This window comes from Micropterus dolomieu, linkage group LG22 (genome assembly GCF_021292245.1).
Source record: "Micropterus dolomieu isolate WLL.071019.BEF.003 ecotype Adirondacks linkage group LG22, ASM2129224v1, whole genome shotgun sequence".
Taxonomy (NCBI): Eukaryota; Metazoa; Chordata; class Actinopteri; order Centrarchiformes; family Centrarchidae; genus Micropterus; species Micropterus dolomieu.
In genome coordinates, this window is record NC_060171.1 from 15,061,612 (window position 1) to 15,085,428 (window position 23,817).

General features: G+C 38.7%; 2 protein-coding genes across 4 annotated transcripts in view; both read left to right on the forward strand.

The window, feature by feature from the left end:
- fads2 (fatty acid desaturase 2) overlaps positions 1 to 23,817 on the forward strand; it is a 39,309-nt gene that overhangs the window by 1,896 nt on the left and 13,596 nt on the right. Inside the window, exons 1-2 of one of the 3 annotated variants that reach the window (XM_046037348.1) lie at positions 8,968 to 9,105; positions 9,704 to 9,951. In XM_046037348.1, coding sequence (XP_045893304.1) covers positions 9,742 to 9,951 — 210 coding nt within the window. In that variant the 5' untranslated portion in view covers positions 8,968 to 9,105; positions 9,704 to 9,741. Of the gene's footprint in view, positions 1 to 8,967; positions 9,106 to 9,703; positions 9,952 to 23,817 lie in introns of those variants that run through there. The other 2 variants (XM_046037350.1, XM_046037349.1) reach the window with 2 other exon arrangements.
- On the forward strand, positions 15,494 to 23,717 carry LOC123961726 (isocitrate dehydrogenase [NADP], mitochondrial). Its single transcript, XM_046037353.1, has 10 exons — positions 15,494 to 15,606; positions 16,062 to 16,227; positions 17,166 to 17,326; positions 17,471 to 17,614; positions 18,715 to 18,851; positions 19,061 to 19,212; positions 19,308 to 19,420; positions 19,640 to 19,737; positions 19,820 to 19,912; positions 23,323 to 23,717. The coding sequence occupies exons 1-10, from the start codon at positions 15,556 to 15,558 to the stop codon at positions 23,405 to 23,407; spliced, it is 1,200 nt and encodes a 399-aa protein (XP_045893309.1). The 5' UTR covers positions 15,494 to 15,555; the 3' UTR covers positions 23,408 to 23,717.

A 23,817-nucleotide genomic window follows, 5' to 3' on the forward strand; every position in this document is an offset into this window, starting at 1 on the left:
TTCAGATTGAAATGAATGTTACACGACTGAAATATTTTCATACACTGTGGCTCAAAATAGCTCAAAAATGTGAATGAGCCCAGAGCAAGTTTTAAATAAAAGGGCTACAGCAGCTACAGCACAAGCTAACTTCTAACTCCAGTAGAGGAGTAATCACATCCTACTTACAACAATGTCAAAATACCCCATTTTGACTGCATGCTGAGAGTATAGTAAAAAATGGTTGAATAAAATCAAATTCTGTACTAGTATAAGTAAGTAAAATTTTAAGGACTACTTTTTACGCCTCTAAATGTATTTGGATTTTATTTTTGCAGAATAAGATTTTACCGACACAACATATACAGCATTGTAGACTTTGACCACCTTCACCATTTCAGTGCTGCATGCAAAATAATGCATCAGTAATAATAATTCAATTATGCAGTTTTAAGTAAAGTAAAACTACTTCTGAATACAGATTTACTTGAAATGCAGTATTTTTAGCATTGTAATTACTGCTGTTTTTATTTAAACCTTCTCTGGCCCTGTTTATTACTGGCAGCAATACATATTTTCATATCTAAGGTCAAAGTACTCATTGTAAATAAGTATCTCTTCTAAAATTATTAATGTGTTAAAAGTAGTATATCATCAGTTACGTAGGGCTTATACTGAAACTACTTTATGTACTGTTGGTTACTTTAATATGCAGCAATGCATCATGTTTGATGAGGTTATCATATGTTTTAAATGAAAAATCTTAATCTTAAAAGAGCAACCAGAAAGTTTCAGCCACTGGATAAATGTTGTGGAGGAAAAAATACAATATTTCCATCTGAAATGAAAGAGAGTGGAAAGTTTCCCAAAATGGAAATACTCAAGTAAAGTACCAGTACCTCAAAATTGTGCTAAAAATACTTGCTTGCTCTCCACCTGACTTTATTGAATACTTGACAATAGCGGACAGCTTTCCTGAATGACAGCCTGTTTAGTTTGGTCGTGATACTGAGGAAAAGCCTGGAAAAGCTGCTGGGGTCAGATGTGCAGCGCTTCTGTCAGCCTGATGAGCTGTGGCAGAAGAAGCGGACAAACAGGGAGACAGGCCGCATGCTGCTTGAGGATAATCCTGTCTGATATGCTGAGGACCAAAAGAGCTGATTTGCAAATTTCTACATCGCATTGAAACGACCCTCAAATGACACAATGGACTGTAAGCAGTAGACAGACAGACAGAGACCTCGAGCGATGAATGGATGTGACTGCTGAGGTGAATGTGTTGAATGCAGATGAAGCACTGCATGACCCAGCCAGCCAGCATGGGACACATATGGAAATACAGACAATAAAAAACAAACTCAAACAAATGTTGACATTAATGGCCATTTTTCATCATGTACCAAAGAGCAAATCGTTAACAATGAAACAATACATTAAGATTATATGACATTGTTGCATGTACTGTATGTCTGGGTGTAACATGAGACTGTAATGACATCTTCTTTTTCATTCTCGGGTTAAATGAGGACAAAGAAGGTGTGTGATTAAAGGAACACATCTGCACCATCTGCTGGTAGCAGAGGGATCTGCAACAGACCAACTTTATAATATAATGTGTCTGTTCTTGAGGATTTAGTTGTTAATAATAAGAAGAAAGCATAAGAAAAATGCCAAACAACATTTTACAAATATGATGATTGCTTTGACACAGAAAATACATTTAAGATTCTTATATATATGTTTTCCCCAAACATGTTAAAATTTCTCCATCGATGTGGCACATTTACTGAAACAAACTTACAATTGTCAAAACTTTAAGTACAATCCTCACACCCTCTATTTGACCTCCAAAAGGTGATCACTCAGTCAAAAGAATTAACTCATGTTCCAAATGTAAATAAATCTATCAATGAATAAATAATTGTAATCAAAACAAAATGTTCCTTTATCATTGACCAAGACAGTCAAAATGCACATGACATCTTGTCAAATGACAGTGTACTCTGAAAGTGTGATAGTTACCCACTATGTAATAATGTCCAATTGCTAACATTGTATTTTTAGGGTGCTGAATAGTATTGATGTCAGCTATGGCACACACTATACTTTAGGCAGCACTCTCTGACCAGCCTTGCACGGGCAGGCTCTTGCCCATGTCTCTCCTGCATGCTCCACATTAAACAGCTGTAACATTGAGTCTTACCCTGGCAATATAGAGTAAATGTTATTGTGATTGTTCATCCCTCTAATTAGCATGTAGTGATTTACACAATGAACATGTGTATAAATTTCATTTGAGAGAAATATGATTCAATAGCAAACAAATGCTGAGTATTTTGATCTGCAAGCCTTACTCAGTGCATTTTGTGCTAAAGCAATTATTAATTACTATAGTCATGTGAACAACTGACCTAATGTTCATATAAATAGACATATAGTTTGACAGAGTTTAATAGTCATTCAACTTTTGTGCCAGAGCGATTGAGAAAAACGAACATAATATTAAATAGTAAATATTTGCCTTGAAACAAGAAATTCCCCAAGCACAGCAACAACAATCATGTGCTGGTAGATAGCAGGATAAGTCTTTGAAAAATTAAAAAACAAACTACTTTTTGATTTTTTAGTAAATATTTGCCTCTTTTCTTGTAAAGTATATGCAAATAGCAATTTGATGTGTCAAAAATGTGGGGAACACAAAATATATCAACCAAGTCAAAGAAAAAAAAGATCCTGTTTGTGGATCTCAGTCCGCCTTTAACACCATCATCCCAGATCTGCTGCAGGACAAGCTATCCTAGCGAGCATGCCCGACTGCACCTGCAAGGGGATCACAGACTTCCTGTTTGACAGGAGGCAGTATGTGAAGCTGGAAAAATATGTATCTGACTCCCGGACCATCAGCACCGGCTCCTCTTAAGGCTGCATTCTGTACTGTGTATTTTTTCCCCCTGTACACCAAAAGATCTACCTCCAGTCACCAGTCCGTCAAGCTCCTGAAGTTTGCAGGTGACACCACCCTCTTTGGGCTTATCTGTGGTGATGAGTCTGCCTGGTGCAGTCAAAACAATGGAACTCAGTGCTCTTAAGACAGTGCAGATGCTTGTGGATTTCAGAAAGAGCCTAGCCCCACCCAATCCCAACACCCTGTGTGACTCCACAGTTGACAATGTGGAGTCCTTCCACTTTCTGGGCACCGTTATCACACAGGACCTCAAGTGGGAACTGAACATCAGCTCCCTCAACAAGAAAGCACAACAGAGGATGTACTTCCTGCGGCAGCTGAAGAAGTTTAACCTACGAAAGACAATGATGTTGCACCACACAGCCATCATTGAGTCAATCCTCACCTCCTCCATCACCAGTGAAGCAGGCCATTGTCACTGCCAAGGGCAAGGGCAGACTGTAGCATAATTGCTCTACAGAGAAGGTGACTGGCTGCAATCTACCATCCCTCTAGGACCTGTACACCTCTAGGACTCTGAGGTGAGCAAGAATGATTGTGGCTGGCCCCTTCCACCCCGGACACAAACTGACACTCTCCCAAAAGAACTTTTTTTCCATCTGCAGTTGGCCTCATCAACAAGGCCCCGGACCCTTGAAACTGATTTTTTTAAACTGAATTTGAAACTGCACCAAAAATGAAATAATACTCACAAGTTGAAAGCAATACGAGTTAAATTCAATTTCAAAACATTAGATTCAATTTCAATCGGTAAAATATAATTCTAAATTTAGTATACAAGTTTGCATTATGAATTCAAACTATTAAATTCAGATTTGTGTGTATATTTGTGTAATAACTCCACAGGACTACAACTACAACCATACTGAATATTCTATGATAATGCCCAGTTATATCATTATATCCAGAAGTGTATGTTAATATATAATCAGTGTGGATGTCCTGACCAAAGCTACTCAAAGCTATTAAGTGATTGCTATACTGGGTAACAGCTAGTCTGGATGCCTGTACCTCAAACAGACAACTCCTGTTGCTTGCAAAAAACAGTTTATTCTAATACCAAGGTCAAACACAGTGTTTTATCCCGCTCCCAGTCACCTCCACCTGTCCTTGCGAGTTCACCTATGTGCTTCCTGCACCCATACGCACCAGTAACAAAAATAAACAAATAAGTAGCACGCATTTACTTTAGTACTGTACTTAAGTACAATTTTGAGATACTTGTACTTTACATTAGTATTTCCATTTGCTGCTATTTAATATAATAATCCACCACATTTTAGAGGGAAATATTTTACTTTTTACTCCACTACATTTATTTGACAACATTCGTTAGTAGTTACTATGCAGATTCAGATTATTAACACAAAAATTAAATCAACTAATAAATGATGATGCATTGTTATAGATTAAGCTTCCCAGCAGTAGGTTGAATTAAGGGTGATTGAGACATAATGTCAATGACAGTATAACTAAACAGGGTTTCTTTTTTCGCCTTATGAGGGAAAAGAAAAACTTTTTTGCTGAGCCCTAGTTGTGAAATCACATTATAAAAAAAGTGCATGTCTTGATTGGTGTGACATCATAAAGATGGACGTGGCAAATAACAGAAGGTTGACCCTGCATAGCATGAGGTAAGTAAATTACATAACCTTTAACTCATTTTTATCATACAGTCATAAAATTACAATAGCTAATATATTACACAAACCTCTGATGAAAACATGAATATAATGTGACAAAATCAGTAAAAATGTGTTATCATGTTTCTGTTTTTGGAATTAGGTTGTTTTTATTATTATATTATCATGATTTTGGGTGATTAGGACAGTGCTAAACTGCTTTCATTACTAGATTAGTGGTTCCCTCTTCATGTGTGTGGACCCCTAATCAACCACAAAAATGTTCATGGACTAGCTTACTACTTTTGCCAGCTAGTCTAGCCAGCTAGCAGAAACAGCTAGCAAAAAAACTAAGTTTACCACACTAACCAAGCTAAACCAAAAACTGAGTTTAGCCTTGATCTCTTACCATATCAGAGCACTGCTGCCAGTCACCCAGATGTTACCAATATGCTCACTTTAAACAAAAAGGTATACCACAACCCTTTGGTATAAGATATAACCTTCTTTCCTCCTCAAATGGATAGGTAACATCTTCAGTATGACAGAAATGTATCATGTTTTGGGCAAATTATAAAAGCTTACACAAGGAAGAAACTCTGTTCCAATCACCAGGTTAATTCATCCTATAAGTAGTTCAGTATAGCCCCACCTTTACCAGCTGCAACATTAGTGATTCTCACAGATCACTAATTATAATCAAGTAATATAATATGATTCTGAAATGGGCATAATGAGTAGCCTACTTTCACTTATATATTATATATATTATATATATATATATATATTTTGACGCTGGCTACTTAGGCTATGTAGATTTTAAAAGCATGGCTTTTACTTATAGAGCCAATATCACTGAGTGCCTTTAGGTAGGTTTTTGTTTTGTTTTGTATAAGAGGATGCGTACTATTTTGCTATGTGTAACTGACCCCAAGGTTGTACTGTACAGTCTGACTGGCTCTAATTCGGACCTCAGGCGTGGGAGGTGGACATGCTAATGAGTAGGCTAAAATCCATGGGCGCTAGCATCTGAAGTTTTCTTACTGCACAGCCCAGCTGGCTACCGTTACACTCACCCCTCTAAACCTCCCATCATTGCTCCCATCTGGGTCAGGCACCACTGCAACCGGCTCTGAGGTTGTACTGCACAGTCTGGACTCAAACTCGCAACCTCAGGTGTGGGAGGCGGGCACGCTAACAAGGAGTCTAAAACCCATGAGCGCTCACTAGCATGTTTCTTCAGGCGTCGGGGAGTAAGCGTTTGTTACTGCACAGCCTAGCTGGCTACCAGTAATGCACTGCTCATTCAATTTCAGTGAGAGTAATTGTCAAATCATAAGAATTTTAAATTTTGTTTTTATATATTAATATTTCGTGATATAGGAGATTACTCAACTTGTGTGCACTTATGATTTGGTAATAAAAAACACATTTTTATTTAATAGTGAAGAAGAGCGTGCCTGTCATTTTGGGGAATCCGCTCCTTTAAGAAAAGGCCAGTGACTACAGTTTTTTTGTCTCTTCAGTGGCGGGAAATTCAGCTACTGAGGTGAGCAGTTGAAACATTTACCATGTATGAGTTTCTTGTTTTGCCAAAGCTTAATATGTCCACCCTATCAGCATAAAATATACTGTAAGTGATTAGAACACAAGATTTTCAAAATATGTAAATTAAACTCTACCTAATTCTCTTCAATAACCAGACTAGCTGGTAAGCTAGTCAAATTTTATTGTAAGCTAATATGCTAACTGAAGCGCAAAACTTCCACCCAATAGAGGAGAAGGGTCCAGCTGCAGCCCGCAGACAAAACATAGACTGTATATAAAAACCAGACAAACGTGACGGAAGTTTATCTCGACCGCTCGGTCCACACATAGTTGTTAAATAAAAAAAAGCCATTAAAAAAAGAGGTGTCAAGTGTCAACGTAGTAATCAGTGTATGTTATGTGTTAATATTTACTATACTATACTTATATATTATTAATATAGTATATTTATACTATAATTCCTGCAAATACTTATTTATAATAGCCCAATGATAATAATAAGGCAATGTTTCAATTCATACAACTGTTGTATATTTTATTTCTTCCAAAGTGATTTTAAGTTTCACAAACCAAGAATATTCTGTAATGCTGCATCACGAGCCAGATGTGTCTCGATTTAGGTTAAAACTTAACATTACTGAGAATTTATTTACAGAATAACAGCGGTACGAACATTATCAGCTGTTGCTGGACACGTCTGCTGTGTTGGCTGCAGTGGTCTGTGTGACTGGGCCTGGGGGAGCTAACCGTAGCTAGCTAGCTATTCCTGACAGCCCCCTGAAGTATATTTCTCTTACCCCAACCAGGGTATGTGCCTAAAGTTATTGATTATATGCATGTCGACCGGTTACCCCTAAAGCGGTGCACATTGGCCTGGATATCTTCAACCAAGTCCAGTTGCCCTTGATTTTAACCTTCGTTGGATAACTATGACCTGGATGACTGAGAATCTTCATAGACACAACAGTGGTATGAATTGAAACATTGCCTTATTATTATCATTAGGCTATTATAAATAAGTATTTGCAGGAATTATAGTATAAATATACTATATTAATAATATAAAAGTATAGTATAGTAAATATTAACACATAACGTATACTGATTACTACGTTGACACTTGGCACCTCTTTTTTTAACGGCTTTTTTTTATTTAACAACTATGCGTGGACCTAGCGGTCGAGATAAACATCATCACGTTTTGTGCTCGGTGGCTTCTGGGACAACCCATATATTGTTATGTTGCCATTGTTATGCCGGTTGATTAAAAAAACGCTTTGTGCGGTATTTACTCAACTAAACACTGCAGAACACATCCACACACTGAATACCATTCAATGAACTACATCTCTCATCTCGCACAATATACGTCACCAGCATGTTAGCGTGGTAATGCTAACTAACGTTTATTGATTGGTTGCTGCTAGCTAGTTAACTTAGCTTTGTTGTTCCACGCAGAAATATATCTCACCTGATGTGTTTAATCCAACGACTCTGAGTCCTTTTATCACATCATATACACATGGAAGGTCTTTGACGTTAATTTCAATAACATTAGCTTCAGTCATTGAGAGAAAAAGTTACAACGTCATATATGCGACATTTGGGTTTGTGGTCTTTGTAATTATGTATTTTCACAGTCTTATACTTACAGTACTTACATCAAACTGCAACTTTCTTTACTTAAGGTATTTACTTAAAGGTATATTTTAAATTGACCATCATCATATGTGTAATTCGGAGCACAATTCAAACGGGATCAAGAAATTTGTTGTCTATTGCCATTGACCACCGTACATATTTTTTCTGAAGTTAGGTCCCATGGTGGTCCACCGTAAGGGGAGGGACTTAGGCTCTCTTCTGTCATGCTTTGTGTGTTAGGCTATGCTTTAAGTGTCCACCCCCTCACATTAAATGGGGGTTGGGGGGGGGGCAAATAAAAAACTCCATTGAATTATCACAGTTTTCTTCAAATAAAAAAAAGATGTGCTAATTTTGTTTCTTTAAAAACAGATGGTTTGCATCAAATATTTCATGTATTTATAATTTCAAATATTTACATGACAGGGTGGACATAGGCTATGTTATGGTTTATGCTAAGATAGATAGAAGATAGATAGGCATAGAAGATATAACGTTACCTTTATTAATCCCCCATAGGGGAAATTCAGGTTGACACAGCAGGAGTATTAGGCCTATAAGAGAACAGAATAAAAGTAGAATCAGTAACATTCTGCTTAGATATACACACACTATATACAATCAATATATGATAACAGTTAGTCTATTTACAATCAAATAGGCTAAGTCAAAAATAGGCTATAATCAAGAGTGCTGTGGACCCTGTTGGCTGATGGCACAAATGAGCCTCCAAAGCGCTTTGTGGCTTGGATTATGAAATATTGGCCCATAATTTTCTTTTATTATTATCTTTTATTATGCTTTTAATGTGTGGGAGCTCAGCTAATATCCGACTTAAGTGTCTACTATGTATGACAAGATATAGGCTAAAGCGAATGGGAAATTAAGACCACCATGTGTGAGTATTGTGATCGTTGAAAGGCACTTTACGGGAGTATTGTACCTGTAACAGAGTACTTTTGCAAATAGTAGGCCTATCGCTGCTTCTACTCAAGTAAAAGATCCTTGTTTCTCCCACATCTGTGTATAATGCAGAATAGTGTAAAAGCGACGTGCACACTCTTTCCGACTGAGCGCATTCAGACGGGCTGCTTATTGAGCCTACCGCACATCCGCCAGTGCTCCAGGATATACTGTGCGCCGATTGGTCCAGAAACCCTCGAATGATCGGCTCGGAATTTACTGAATGAGTGGGTGAATGAGTCCGTGAACATATTGGGGGGAAGAGGAGAGGATGAAATTTGGGATGTTGACCATTTAAAATGGATCTGAACGAAACGGGAGCACACAAAGGGAGCCGGTCTGTTATTGTGTCTGAAACCCGGGGAGAGTAGCCACAATCTGGATACTGTAAGTTTGAAATATTTCTCATCTTCATGCAGCGGGCCTGCAGGCTGGACAGCGTGAAACCCGCTATCGTGAATGAATCGATACACAGGAAGTGAACGTTATTCGATAGACTGTTTGTGGTTCAATAGGGTTGGCGTGTGTCCTATTTGTAACACGTAGCCTAGCCTATATTAAGATGAGGCGACGTATTGCTTACAGCTGCTAGGAACATCAATCGTCAAAAACGCCCATACAGGCTAAATATAGATTATTACCAGAATATAATTAGGCCTATAGGAGAATAATCACTTGGTATTTTCATTCATGGTTCATGTCGATACAGACAAAGGATGCAAACTCCATAAATGAAAATCCGCTGCCCGCTTCAGTAGGAGCATCCTGGTTGTCGGATTTCATCATCAATTATTAGTGAAGATGTCGCTCTGCTCTTTGTCTTTCTTCACTTGTGTTACAATCAGCTGGGTGGTTAAAGTAAAGAGAGCAACAGGTTTAAAACCCTCTTCCCCTGAATGCTGCTCCCCCCGGCTTGGCATAGGAGCGTCAAACAGACCATTTTTACATCCAGGTGTCAAAATTTGTGGCTGACTGGATCTTTTAGTGTGTGCAGGTGGACCCAGGCCAGAGACAGCAGCGAGGATGGGTGGTGGAGGCCAGCTGACGGAGCCAGGAGAGCCGGGCAGCGGGCGAGCCGGTGGGGTTTACACCTGGGTGGAGGTGCAGAGCCACTGCAACAGGAATGACCAGTGGCTTGTAATCGATAGAAAGGTTTACAACATCACGCAGTGGGCCAAAAGGCACCCAGGCGGGTTTCGAGTCATCAACCACTATGCTGGAGAGGATGCTACGGTAATATATTTTTAAATAATAATAATAATAATCTTTATTTGTAGAGCACTTTTCAAAAACAAGTTACAAAATGCTTTAACAAGTGTAAAGACAATAATACCCAAAAAACAATAATACAAAAACAATACAAGATAAAGAAAAAATACTAAAATACACGATTAAGATAAATATAAAATTAGTAAAATAGAATAAAATAAAAGGGATAAAATAAAGTCAAATAAGATCAGGAAAGGCTCTCCTATAAAAGTATGTTTTAAGAAGGGACTTAAAAGAGTTCACTGACTCAGCTGACCTGATTTCCTCGGGCAGGCTGTTCCGGGCCCTGACTGCAAACGCTCTGTCCCCTTTAGTTTTCAGTCGAGACTCTGGAACAGACAACAGACCTCTGCCCGAGGATCTCAAGGTACGTGCTGGTGTGTATGGGACTAAAAGTTCAGAAATATAACAAGGCAAGAGGCCATGAAGAGCTTTAAAAGTGATCAATAGAATTTTAAAGTCAATTCTAAAACATACTGGGAGCCAGTGTAATGAAGCTAAAATAGGAGTAATGTGGTCATATTTCTTTGTTCTGGTTAAAAGCCTGGCAGCTGAGTTTTTGAGTTAAACAGGTGAAAAGGCTGTTGCAATAATCTCGGTCTCGGTGTCCTTAAAAGTTAACAGATCGAATTTTTGCTATATTTCTAAGTTGATAAAAACATGATTGAACAAGCTTTGTGGTGTGCTGCTCGAAATTTAAATTACTATCAAACCAAACACCAAGATTCTTTGCCACAGGCTTAATGTGATTTACTAGGGAACCAGCAGATGGCAGTATTTGTTTTGCCATCTGCTGGGACCCGATGACGACCAGGATTTCTGTTTTGTCTGAGTTCAGCTGGAGGAAATTATTTGACATCCATTTTTTAACTTCACAAAGGCAGTTGTTAAGTGAACTCAGCATTCCAGGGTCTGTGGATCTGACAGGCAAGTATATTTGTGTGTCATCAGCATAAATATGAAAAGAAATGCCATGTTTATGGATAATATGTCCAGGGGAAGCAGATACAAGGAAAACAAAATGGGTCCTAAGACCGACCCCTGAGGCACACCATATTTAACTGGACAGAACAAAGAGACATAGTTGTTTACAGACACGCAAAACTTCCTATTTGACAGGTAGGATGAAAACCATTCTAGGGCAGTACCAGAGATCCCCACCCAGTGCCTCAGTCTGTCTAACATGATGGTGTCAAAAGAAGCGCTAAGGTCCAGGAGTACCAGGACTGAGCACATGCCTTCATCAGCAGACATTAAAAGGTCATTGGTGACTTTAAGCAGGGCAGTCTCAGTGCTGTGGTACTTCCTGAAACCAGATTGAAACTTTTCAAATATTTTGTTATTTTCCAGTACAGTGAGCAGCTGTTTGGACACAATTCTTTCTAGAATCTTTGCAATAAATGTTTTGAAATTCAAGTCTAAAATTATGTGGGAGGGAGGGATCTAAACCAGATTTCTTTAAAAGTGGGTTTACGCAAGCCATTTAAAATAATCAGGGACACAACCAGTAGATAGGGAGCTGTTGAAAACAGAGATCAAATGGGGCCCAACAGAATCTATTACTTTCAGTAAAAACTTTGTAGGTATTACATCAAGTGGGCTGGAGGACACTCTCATTTGTGATACTGTTTTTAAAAGCTCAGACAAGTCGATGGGATAAAACTGGTTAAAACTCTCTTGTTGCTGGTGAGGAACCTCTGAGTAAGAGGCCGCGGGGGTAGTAGAGGCTCTGATTGACACCACCTTATTGGTAAAATAAGATAAAAACAATTCACAGTAATCATTACTTCCAGCTGAGGCACAAGGAGGGGTTGGGTTTACCAGCTGATCCACAGTCTTAAACAGAAACCTGGGGTTGTGTTTATGTGTAGTAATGAGTTCAGAAGAATTGTGTGTTCTCGCATCCTTAACCATGTTATTGTAGTTAATTAATAAATCCTTCAGACTGAGGTAATGGACTTGGAGACTAGATTTTTTCCATCTGTGCTCTGCTTTCCTGCATTCCCTTTTTAGGCTGCGAATGCTGTCATTTATCCAGGGTTGCTTACTAGCTTTATACGCAGGCCTAACCTTTAGAGGAGCAGTAATATTTAGTGACGACAAGCAGATATGATTGAAGTGATCGACCAGATTGTTGGTGTTGGAATCAGACAGGTGTTGGCTTTGGCTCTGAAAGAATGCGCAAAACTTTGAAACACTTTGTTCATTAAAGATGCGAGAACACACGGAGCTTGGTGAGGCGGCATGAGTAACAGGCGAATCGCAGCTAAAAACAATACATCTGTGGTCAGATATGGTCATTTCCACCAATTCCACAGAGGAAATGCTGACACCCAGGGTAAAAACCAAGTCCAGTGTATGACCACGGTTATGTGTTTGCCCTTTGACATGTTGTTTGAAGTTAAAAGAAGTGGCCATATTTAAAAAGTTAGTTGCATTAACATTGTTGGGGTTATCAACACGAATATTAAAATCGCCACAAAGAACAATTGTCATAATTTAAAACCAGAGTAGATAAAAATTCAGTAAGTTCTGATAAAAATCCTCCAGGCGGTTTTGGGGGGCGATAAATTATAACAAATATGATAGGTTGCAGCCCTCCAACTTTAAGTGAGAACTTCAAAGGAGTTAAATTCATCACAGCGTACTTGATGACATTTTAAATTTTTCCTATACACGCTCACTAGCCCACCACCATGACCACTGACCCTCGGTTGACTAAAACAATCATATTGAGGCGGACACAGTTCAGCTAGCTGGCTATAGTCATTAATTTGCAACCAGGATTCAGTTAAAAACATAAAATCTAGATTTGCAGACAAGATAAAATCATTTAGGATAAAAGTCTTACTTGAAAGGGATCTCACATTGAAGAGAGCCATTTTAAATGAGTTTGTTCTGGGTGCTGGAGTTGGTGCAGTTGTCCTAATCCTTAAGAGATTACTATTATTTCTGTGTGGGATGTGCACATTTCGGTTTACTGGTTTATGCGTGATGATGACAGGAATAGAAGTCTGTGGAACAACGCTGGGAGCAGACGGCTTTACATGCCAGCAGGTGGAGACAGTTATTTGTGGCAATGAGGCAGAGATCTGTTCAGTGAGCGGTGGTGCGTCCAGGTGTGCTGCATGAATGATTAGTCATTCACGTAAGTCATGTGTGGACCGCACCACATGCTGTATGTGCGCAGCTAACATTATTTATCATAGTCAGAACATGAGAAACACCCAACAGTGGATCACTTAACAAATCTGAGAATTTAAAACAATTATAATCCTTGTGCATGAGTAAAATTAGGTTAAATATTTTTTCAGTCCCTTTTTCTTAACAAAATAAATATCTTAATAGAAACATTACGTGCTAATTTGTTTGTGATTCAAATGAATTAAATCAAACATTTATTGAACATTTGTTATTTTGTTATTGAGAAAAAAAAAAAGGCAATTATCATTGTTTTATTGCCCAACACTATGTCATGGTATTTAAATACATTTTTTTTATTAAATTTTATTTTACAGTGACTGTATTCTATCAAAGTATTTCAGAAATATAAGGGATACTCCACTCAACATGGACACAACTGAAAAGTATAGTAGTCAATGTACCATAATGCATATCTGTCAAGTACATTTATATACAACAGCACACACACACATACAACAGCACTTGGTGGTCGTCCCACATTTGCAAATATTACTGGCGTATTTCAAGTCATATCTCATATTTACTGCATTTTGTATAAGTGGGCGCTACATCACAGCCACCTAAAGACAAAATAAATGTAATATACTGAACACACCTTTACGGGAATCGGTCAGTTTGAAAACCAGTCGGGACATAACACCGGCGAGAGCAGCACGGGCTTTCTGGTAACATCAAAGCCAGCTGAGCTAGTGTTGCAGTATGAAGTTCCACAAAAAGAAACATGAAAAAACTGTTTTCTACATCCAAACTGCTGCTCTGGTTATTCAGTTGGCTTCAAATGAGACTTACCATTCACACATTTTCTCTCAACTGCTCCCTCAGTATTACAACATTAGTTCAACATCCCGTCCCGCCCTGTTGAGTACATTAGTCCTGCAACAAGCTACGGCCAAGTTTAACAAGCTAACCTGCAAAATAAACAGCAAAGCAACTAAAAATGGCAAAACTTACATCTTTTTTAAAGTTTGATGTCGGTATGGATCCATCCTTGAGATTAAACTCAGTAGGGTAAGAATTATATAATGCCACTCTAATGCCAAAGCCCAAACAATAGCGAGAGATTACTTGCACACAATATTCAGAAACACAGATGTTTGTTTTTCAGTGCGCTTCACATCTTTCTGTCTGCTTTATGCTATTGCATAACGTAAAGGTCACAACTGTCTTTGATATGAGGTTATTTTCAGTGCGTCAGGGTCACCATATATCTGTAGTCGGCAGGACAGAGGGTGTTTTGACAGGTGTTACCAAGGTTTCATAATCCCAACTCGGTCAATGTCTTCACAAAGCCACGTGGATTATTTAAATATTTTTATATATATAATGTAAAGTTTATTGTGTATCTATTCCACCAGACACCTTATGCTTACTTGCATTATTCTGGGAAGGCTTTGTAGTAGCAGTGAGGGAGAATTAACTTGGCCGAGTAATCTGACACTTGATCCTCTGCACCTCCCCCTCGTACTTTTCTACTTACTGAAAGGGTCACACACTAAGCAAAATGAGAGCAGGAATGATTAGAGATAATAATCTACGTTGATCCAACTTGAACACAAATAAGTTGAGACTACTCTAAATAGGCATTGTTGGTGTGGAAATAATGCACACTTTGAGTTATTAAAGTTACGTGTGGTTTTTAAAAATGGGATGAATGTGAGTTATAATTAGGCTTGAAACTGCATCTTAAAGGTACCCCGTGTAGTTTCTGGCAACGAGGGGCACTATGGAGCAGTGTTTTTGCAAGTGAGTCACGATTTGTTTGTGTCACACACACGCTCAGCAACGCAATACTTTCCTGCCGCCTTATTTTAGGCTATTCCACTGATCAGCTGTCTGGAGCAGTAAAGTGTCTAGAAACGTAGCATTCAAAAAACCCAAAGAGAAACTTTAATCCTCACTTTTGAGAAGCTGTAGCCAGCAAATTTTAATTTAATGGCAAGAAGTCACTGGAACTGTACGGTTAATCAACAGCAAATTAATCTACAACTATTAATCAATGTCTGAACAAAAATGTAAGGAAAAAAAATTATCTGGTTACAGCTTCTATTGATCGATAATGGGAATTATTATTATTATTATTAGTTGCTGCCTGAGGCACAGATGTAACCTGGTAAATGTGAAGGAAACGGAAAACAGTGTCCTCTGCAGACAACCCTTAAACAGGATCTCTCTTTTTTTCTTTTTTCCCCCACCCCAGTTAATGCAGTTTCCTGTGTTTATGATTGTTGCTCAGCAGTCTTTGGCCCTTTTTTTTTAAATAATCATTTTGCAGGGAATGAAAAGCTGGTTTTACAGAAACCCCTTCTGTATGTTTGATTGACAGATGCTGACAAACGCATCAAAGTGTCCCAGCCGGTGGTGGAGATGGACGGAGATGAGATGACCAGGATCATCTGGGAGTTCATCAAAGAGAAGGTGATGAAGTGGCATCTAGGGGTGGAGGGGTAAACACACAAAAAAATGGTGTGAGTCTCAGAGGAGGACATGCCCATGCTGTCTGAATCGGCTATTTTTACATCACAGACTGACACGTGCATGTGGGGGGAGGGTTATGTGAAAGATTATGTGTGTACGATTTTGGGGGAGGGGCCTGTGTGATGTTTCATTCAGTCACTGGCTGATTGCCTCCAGAGAGAGCAGCTGGTGCGTTTGCTCAGGAAGAAAACGTGGAGAATCATGAGATAAAATCCCTGAATGGTTTCTGACCACTGCATTTTAAAGGATGTTTTATTTGGTATCTCAGGAAACCGGGCTGAATATAGCTTTCTAGACAGCAGGACAGTGTAGTTAGACCACTGTAATTAGTAGATGGTAATTCATGTCTGGTGTGTGTTATTTTTTATTTATTTATTTTTTTTATGGTCCTTTAGCTCATCCTGACCAATGTTGATGTTGAGCTGAAGTATTATGACCTGGGTCTGCCGTACCGTGACCAGACTGATGACCAGGTCACCATCGACTCTGCCCTGGCCACTAAGAAGTACAATGTGGCGGTTAAATGTGCCACCATCACACCTGACGAAGCCAGAGTGGAAGGTATGTAGTAATAGGCCTTTCCGACAGATCGCGACTACCGCACTGCTGCGCCATGAAACTCATTATTTTCAATGGCTGCGCTGCACCAGGGCGGTTTGTTACTGCGTCCAGCAAAGCGCAAGCGTTGCGCAGCTCACCGCTTGGTGAACTCACGTGCACACCGCGTTTAAAGTTTTAAATGGTTGAACTTTTGCGCTGAACCACGCATCCAGCACAGCGCAAATCGCTTCCTGTCTGAAAGGGACCTAAGGCTCTGAAAGCCTATGAAACATGCATATCTAATTACAGAGCAGTTTAGACTTGCAGCCATTGCTTCCCTGCCAGAATGATTTTTCCTGCCCTTTGTAAAGCGCTTTGAAATCACAGATTTTGCTAATCAGTGCTATATAATTGCTATATAAATACATTTTTATTTTATATTCACTCTTATATTCGCTCCAGGTCAATACATGAATACAATGTAGGGGAACCATAATTTATGAAATGAATATCGAGCTGTATTGAGGAAGACTTAAACTCATTAGTAATATGTTCACTGAGGTAATAAATCAAGTCAGAAGTAGGGTCATTTTGTCATAGACTAATATACATTTGGACTTTTTGCAACCAGTGGAGTTGCCCCCTATTGACCATTAGAAAGAATGCAAGTTTCAGGCACTTCCTGCATTTAGACCTGGAGGTTCCTGCTTGGTGCACACTTAAATTATTTATTGATGCACAGATGTTTTAGGCAAATGCTCTTCCCCTGCGTGCAAACTTGCATCTGCAGCATGTACAATGAGAATGCTTAATTTTAAATCAACAATGTTGTCATGTAGGGTGTTCAAAAACACTTTACTAGCACAGTATATGAAGGTGAACCCATGATTTTGTTGTGTGGTACTCTGTAGCATGTTTCTCACTTGTTTTGTTTATTGTTTTTTTTTTGTTTTCTTTAGAGTTTAACCTGAAGAAGATGTGGAAGAGCCCCAACGGAACCATCAGGAACATCCTGGGCGGCACAGTCTTCCGTGAGCCAATCATCTGCAAGAACATTCCCAGGCTTGTTCCAGGCTGGACGCAGCCCATCACTATCGGCAGACACGCCTTTGGTGATCAGGTGAGTGTCCTCCTGAAAAGCTGAAGAAAATGTGGCCGTTTGCAGTAATATTTTCTTTTACATTTTGAGCCTAAACAAGACAGGCAATTTCAAGACTGATAGATTTATCAGATTTCTTAAAAACCTTCTTTGTGTCTCGTACAGTACAGAGCAACAGACTTTGTTGTGGACCAGCCTGGCAAATTCAAGATTATCTTCTCACCTGCTGATGGTAGCGCAAACAAGGAATGGGAGGTCTATGACTTTCCTGCTGGTGGATGTGGAATGGGCATGTACAACACTGATGAGGTCAGTGTGTATTTCTGTTTAAAGGGAAAGTCTAGCAGTATTGCTGTCAACAAATCCCCCCCCCAAAAACCCCACCAATAAATGGGTTAGTCTCTCAATTCTTTATGGCTACCCCGCGTCTGTGGCGCTCCAGATTCATTTGTTCCCACTGAAGACATAAATCAGGAAAAATGAGTCAGGATTAAATTAAAATATACTTTACATTAGTGAAAAAGTTAAATAATTTCCTAAAATAGCTGGGAACTCTAGTTTTTAGCAAATATTACTCAAACAGGAGTAAATGGTATATTTGGTGGGGGCTAGTTTCCTCTGCAGATTTGGCAGCAGGACTCAAAATAAACTACATTTCCCATGTTTATCATACTGAAGGAACAAATTAATGGATAACAGTGTAAATTTGTGCTTCGTTAATGTGTTTTAAATAATCTTTGGACAACAAAGAAGGTCTATGGCACAGAGGGATTTGACAATAAGAAATAACTGAGCTTCACGTCTTTCTCACACACAAGATTTCCCTCTGTGCCAAAATGCTTTGATGGAAGATTGTGTCCTAAAGTCTCTGGTTAAAGATAGCAAAAGGTCCTGCATACCTGAGTAACGCTCTTATCAGATAGAAATGTCTGATGAAATGTTGTAGGTGTAAGCTTCAGAAAGTCTGTATGACCTTTTTTTTTGTATTTGTTGCTTTAAAAATGTTCATTTATCACTGAGAGGAATACAAAATAATACAAACTTGCTTAATTCTTGCAAGTAGTCTCCACCCATTTAGGTGTATGGTCTGTGCCGTTATCCCTCTTGATACAGCGAGATTACGACACCTAAACTTTGAATTGTATGCCTTTTTCATGTTTGAAGAACACCTGATAGTGCTGTGGTTTATTGTATTGACACAGCAGGCTTTGCAGTAGACTTCTTTTCAGCATGCTTTGCTACTGTTTTGTTTGCCTTCATCATCACGGTCTGTTTGATTTGACAACATCAGAGGTCAGAGCAGATGACTTTCAGCTTGTGAAGGGGAAAGTTGTTAACCTCTGTACCACAGATTAAAAAAAAATGCTACAGCATTTGTGAACCGTTTGTCCCCCCCCCACCCCCAACAGTCTATTACAGGCTTTGCACACAGCTGCTTCCAGTATGCCATTGGCAAGAAGTGGCCACTGTACATGAGCACAAAGAACACCATTCTTAAAGCCTATGATGGCAGGTTTAAAGACATCTTCGAGGATATCTTTCAAAAGTGAGTGTCTTCTGTCTTGGTGTGTGTTTGGTGTTCAGTCTTTTTATACATAAATGGACACGTGTTTCTGTTAAACTACTAGCCATTGGTAAAGTAGGATACAGTTAAAAAGCTAAACTTAAAGATTATCTATCTATCTATCTAAGCACTTTTTATCACTTAAAAAAGCAAAAAGTACCTTTATTATATAATGTTTGTGCTTCCTGTAGGCACTATAAACCAGAGTTCGACAAATTGAAGATCTGGTATGAGCATAGGCTTATTGATGATATGGTCGCCCAAGTGCTGAAGTCTTCTGGAGCCTTTGTGTGGGCTTGCAAGAACTACGACGGTGATGTTCAGTCTGACATCCTCGCGCAGGGTGAGATATTTGGACCGCAACACAACTACTGCTTCTTGGGAAATTAAGATGTGGGTTGCATTAAAGAAGTTTGTGCATTTTGTTTCTCGTTCTAGGTTTTGGCTCTCTAGGATTGATGACATCAGTTCTCGTGTGCCCTGACGGCAAGACTATTGAGGCTGAGGCTGCCCATGGCACTGTGACCAGGCACTTTCGTGAGCACCAGAAGGTTGGTAACCATCTATATCAATCTTTGGGCCCTGCATTGGAAAGTATTTCAACTGGGCAATGAAACAGAAAATATGTTATTGTTATTTATGGGGTTGTACTGACATCCAGTGGTGAGAATGAGAAGTAAGCTTTGATGCCCAAAACTAGCAAGTAAATGATTCTTTACATTCATGATCAATTAAAAGTACTGTAGTTAAAAATGCTACATTATTCTCAGGGAAGGCCGACCAGCACCAACCCCATTGCCAGCATTTTCGCCTGGACCAGAGGCCTGGAGCATCGTGGCAAACTTGATGGCAATCCTGACCTTATTAAGTAAGAGACATTAAAATTTGTATGAAACAGAATGGCCCTGGGATGAAACGCACGTTTTCTAAACATCTTTGTTCATCTGCAGGTTCTCCCAGACTCTGGAGAGGGTGTGTGTTGAGACTGTTGAGAGCGGTACGATGACCAAGGACCTCGCAGGCTGCATCCATGGCCTGTCCAAGTAAGTTCAAATACGTGTTAATGCTTACATTTTACAATGGAGTTGTTGATGTAGCTATGACAACTCTATGTAACATATTACGTATGTATCATAATAATATTATGAAGATGATGATCATATATACGATATCCACGTCATTAGAAAAGTTTCTGCTCCTAGTAATAGTTTTGCCTGGAAAGCTCTTCCTATCTACATCATACCTAAAATATAGTATAATGTGCAACAGTTGCGAAGGACATGCATGTATGGGGGGGGTGTTTGGGGTGTAGAAAAAGATCAGGAAGTCATGATCAGGTCAAAGGTTTCTTGTAATCCATGAAGGGGGAAATAAGATTCAAAGTAGTGTGAAGACACTGAGTTAATCAGTTAGTCAAACAACAGATATATAATCTGCAACTATTTTCATTATCAATTAATCATTTAAGGAATTTTAAGGGTAAGTTTTCTATTTTGCAACCTGTACGCTATTTTCCAATGTTTTGTGTCTACGTGACTAAAAAAAATTATCGGCAGTAGCAAAACAGGGCTGTAACGCAAGACCCTGCGACCTGTCAAACAGGGTTTCCGCAGGGTCTTAAAAAGTCTTAAATTTCAAAATAAAAATTTAAGGCCTTAAAGTGTTAAATTTGCTGACGTCTTTGGTAATTTTAAACATGTCTTGATTTTCCAACCTCCATATAACGCTACCGCTGTATTATGACTACAAAGACCAACATGCAGCTGTTGTGTTATTGCTGCAAGTCTCTTTCGGATGAAATGCTTTTAATTATACAGAAGGTAGGAGGTTCTCATTTTGCCTATTTTTTATGTTAATTTCTACAAATGTATAAAGCATTAAATTAAGACACAAAAGGCAAACATGAACAGTCCTATCTGTAATAATTCTGAGGTCGTAATAACAGTGTTTTCCTGCCATTATAAGGTAGTGAGGCTCAAAACTGCTTGGTGCTGTGCCATGAATATAAAATCATTGTGGAGGGCATCAAAACTAACTAAATGACTTTTCCCAGATCTAATACTAATTCCTCCCCAGTAGAGTTCTTAAGCAATTTTTGCTTTTGGGGTGTAGTTTATTCAAAATCTGCTCTAGATTTTCCTACTTATTATTCACAGATGTAGTAATAACAGTGTTCCAAATTTATGTGGAATTACATATTTCTTTATTGGAAAACATAAAGATTTTCATTGGGGATGACCACCAAACCCCCAACACAAAAATACCGTCTTAATTTTTTACATTATACCGCCCTGTGAAAGCATGTTGTTACCCCCACGGACAATATTTTTATTATTTGTAAATGTACCTGCTTTGCACCTGCCCCGACTTCTCCCTGCACTCACTCACACACACTCCTTTACCTCTGGTCTCTCACAAACCCGCAGACACACTGGCTTTCCCCGCCTCTCTCTGTCTGCTCCACTGAGTTTCTCCATCAGCAGTAGGTTATGTTTTATAAAGTCGCCAAAAAGAGACAGAACTCGTCTTTTTTTCCTGGATATTTCCACCCGTGATCCTTTTTCAGGGCAGCAGGTCCACCGCATGCCAGCTTGTTAATTACGTAGCTTATCAATGTCATCATCCATCCCGGTGTTTCATTGTTGACATCGTCCAATGGCAATTTTGTAGCCATCACTCAACCCTAATTTGAATGCATTAATTTACTCTACAAGTAATTTTGTGACTGCATTTCCTTTTGTATGTTTCTTTTTTTGATGTGGTGATATAGGTCTTAAATTTCATCCATAGTGGTCTTTAAAAAGGTCTTAAAAATTCTGGTGAAACCTGCAGAAACCCTGGTCAAAGTACATCCACTGAGTACATGTTTTTCCCACTGAAAGGCTGAGATTGTTATTATAAGTGTCTGATAATACTGCACCGCAACTCCTATTCCTATAGGTAAAATTACGGTTTATGTCAAGGTTGGTTTTGACAAAACCGATATAGCGACTGTTTCTGGTTAAACCAAAAGGGTCTTACACTCTTAACAAAACGTCTGTCTCTGTACGGATCCTTTCCACAATGTTGTTAGACACTTGTCATAACTATCAGAGCATGTCCGTGGCAAAAACAAAAACTTTAGTGGACGTACTTTGACGGTGTGCAACTGCCCACAAGGATTACGTTGCCGCCAAGTCTCGCTGCTGCTGACTAGTGCTCACTCAATACTGAAACAATTTCAAAAAATGTTGTCTCAGTCACATAGACACAAACATGGTGTAATAGGATCCAGGATGAAAAATACAGAACTCAGCCTTTTAAGCAAAATGCCAAACATACCATAGTTCCAGCATCTCAGCTGTGAGGAGTTGCTGCTTTTCTGTTTTTATATCATTTTAATTTGAGTACTTTTGGGTTAGTCAGACAAAATAAGCAATTCAAAGATTCACCTTGAGCTTTGGGAAATTGTGATATTTTATCAACCAGTTTTAGGAAATACTCTACCGATGAATAGATCAAACAAAAACTCATTAGTCGCGGCCCTAACTTGAAGAATGTATCAATTTAGTCAATGTAGCATCTTTTTATATTTTGGGACATTAAGCTTATAATGGCGCACAAAAATGAATGTTTGATACTTTCACTAGCAGATTTCCTTCTTTGAACTGTGAATGAAAATAGTCCCTTTGATTGAACCATCACCATCAATCTGAACACTGACATCAGACATGGTGTTATTTACCTGGATTCTGACCTGCCAGCATGTAATACAGGTTGGGAACTCGAAACCTCATCCCAAACATTCCCCCATCTTGTTTTTAGCTGGCAGGAGGAGTTCTGTAGTCCATAGGGTGTAAGGTTTGAGGAGTTTTGTTTTTGTTATTGTTTGGGTTTTTTTATTTGTAGGCAGAATATCTTAAAAATGTAAACATCAATCTCACTGAACTTTGGTGCAAAGTTAGGCCGTGGTTCAATATTAAAGTGCATTTTTTTCCTAATGAACAAATGCACATTAACGATGAAGAGAGAACTGCACACAGGTTGCACGAATGTCCACCTACATCCAGATATAGATAACACGGCATGTGCCGTCTAGTTTACCAACTTGTTTATTCACACGAAGGGTAAATGTACTAAATTAGCTAATAGTTGCATTGGTTCCCCTTCTAGCGTGAACACATCTTGCGTTTTTGTTTTTTAAGCATTTTTTTTTATCCATGAGACATTGCAGCTGACACATCTTGTCATTAATTTATTGTTGTTATTGTTCTCACCAAACTAGAGATGCACATAAATATAGGATAATATTGATAATGACAATGCTGTTTTTAACGAATATTATAAATGAATGCTAAATAATAATAAAAATGATAAAGGTTATTGATTCTGTTGCTACAGTATTATGTTTTATGGTTTCCTGAAGCATTGTATTGATTTTTCTGATTGGCACTGTCTTGTCTTGCCTTCTCAGTGTCAAGCTGAACGAGCACTACGTCAATACCACAGACTTCCTCGACGCCATCAAGACAAATCTGGATAAAGCCCTCGGCAAATGAAGGACTTGAAACAGTATAGTTAGCCTGGAGAAGGTCATGTCACTCGTCTGTTTTTGTACTTAATTTTTAACTTAAAAGGTCAATACATCCACTTGCATTTTATCTGAAGTAAATAAAAAAGTACTGTGTAGGATTATGTAAGGCTCTATTAGATTATTAAATATGATGCCTCCCTAACTATCTGTCCCATTATTTGCAAGGTTTTATATTTGTTATGTGAAGTACTGTATTAATTACTGTGTGATACCATGGGCAGGACTGAAGCCTTTGTCAAACATATTTGCCAATAAATCTCTTGTTTGACCCACAATTGGTATTTTCTTGTTTGAAATTAAAGAGCAACCATTTTAAAGGTAAATAAATTTTATTATTTTACAGTATTGTCTGGTACACAACATTGTACATACATT

Coding starts and splice junctions, on each gene's coding strand:
- LOC123961726 (XM_046037353.1), top strand. CDS start 15,556: ATGGACGGAGATGAGATGACCAGGATCATCTGGGAGTTCATCAAAGAG. Junction 19,213..19,307: donor GTCTGACATCCTCGCGCAGG/GTGAGATATTTG, acceptor TTCTCGTTCTAG/GTTTTGGCTCTCTAGGATTG. Junction 19,738..19,819: donor GGCAATCCTGACCTTATTAA/GTAAGAGACATT, acceptor GTTCATCTGCAG/GTTCTCCCAGACTCTGGAGA.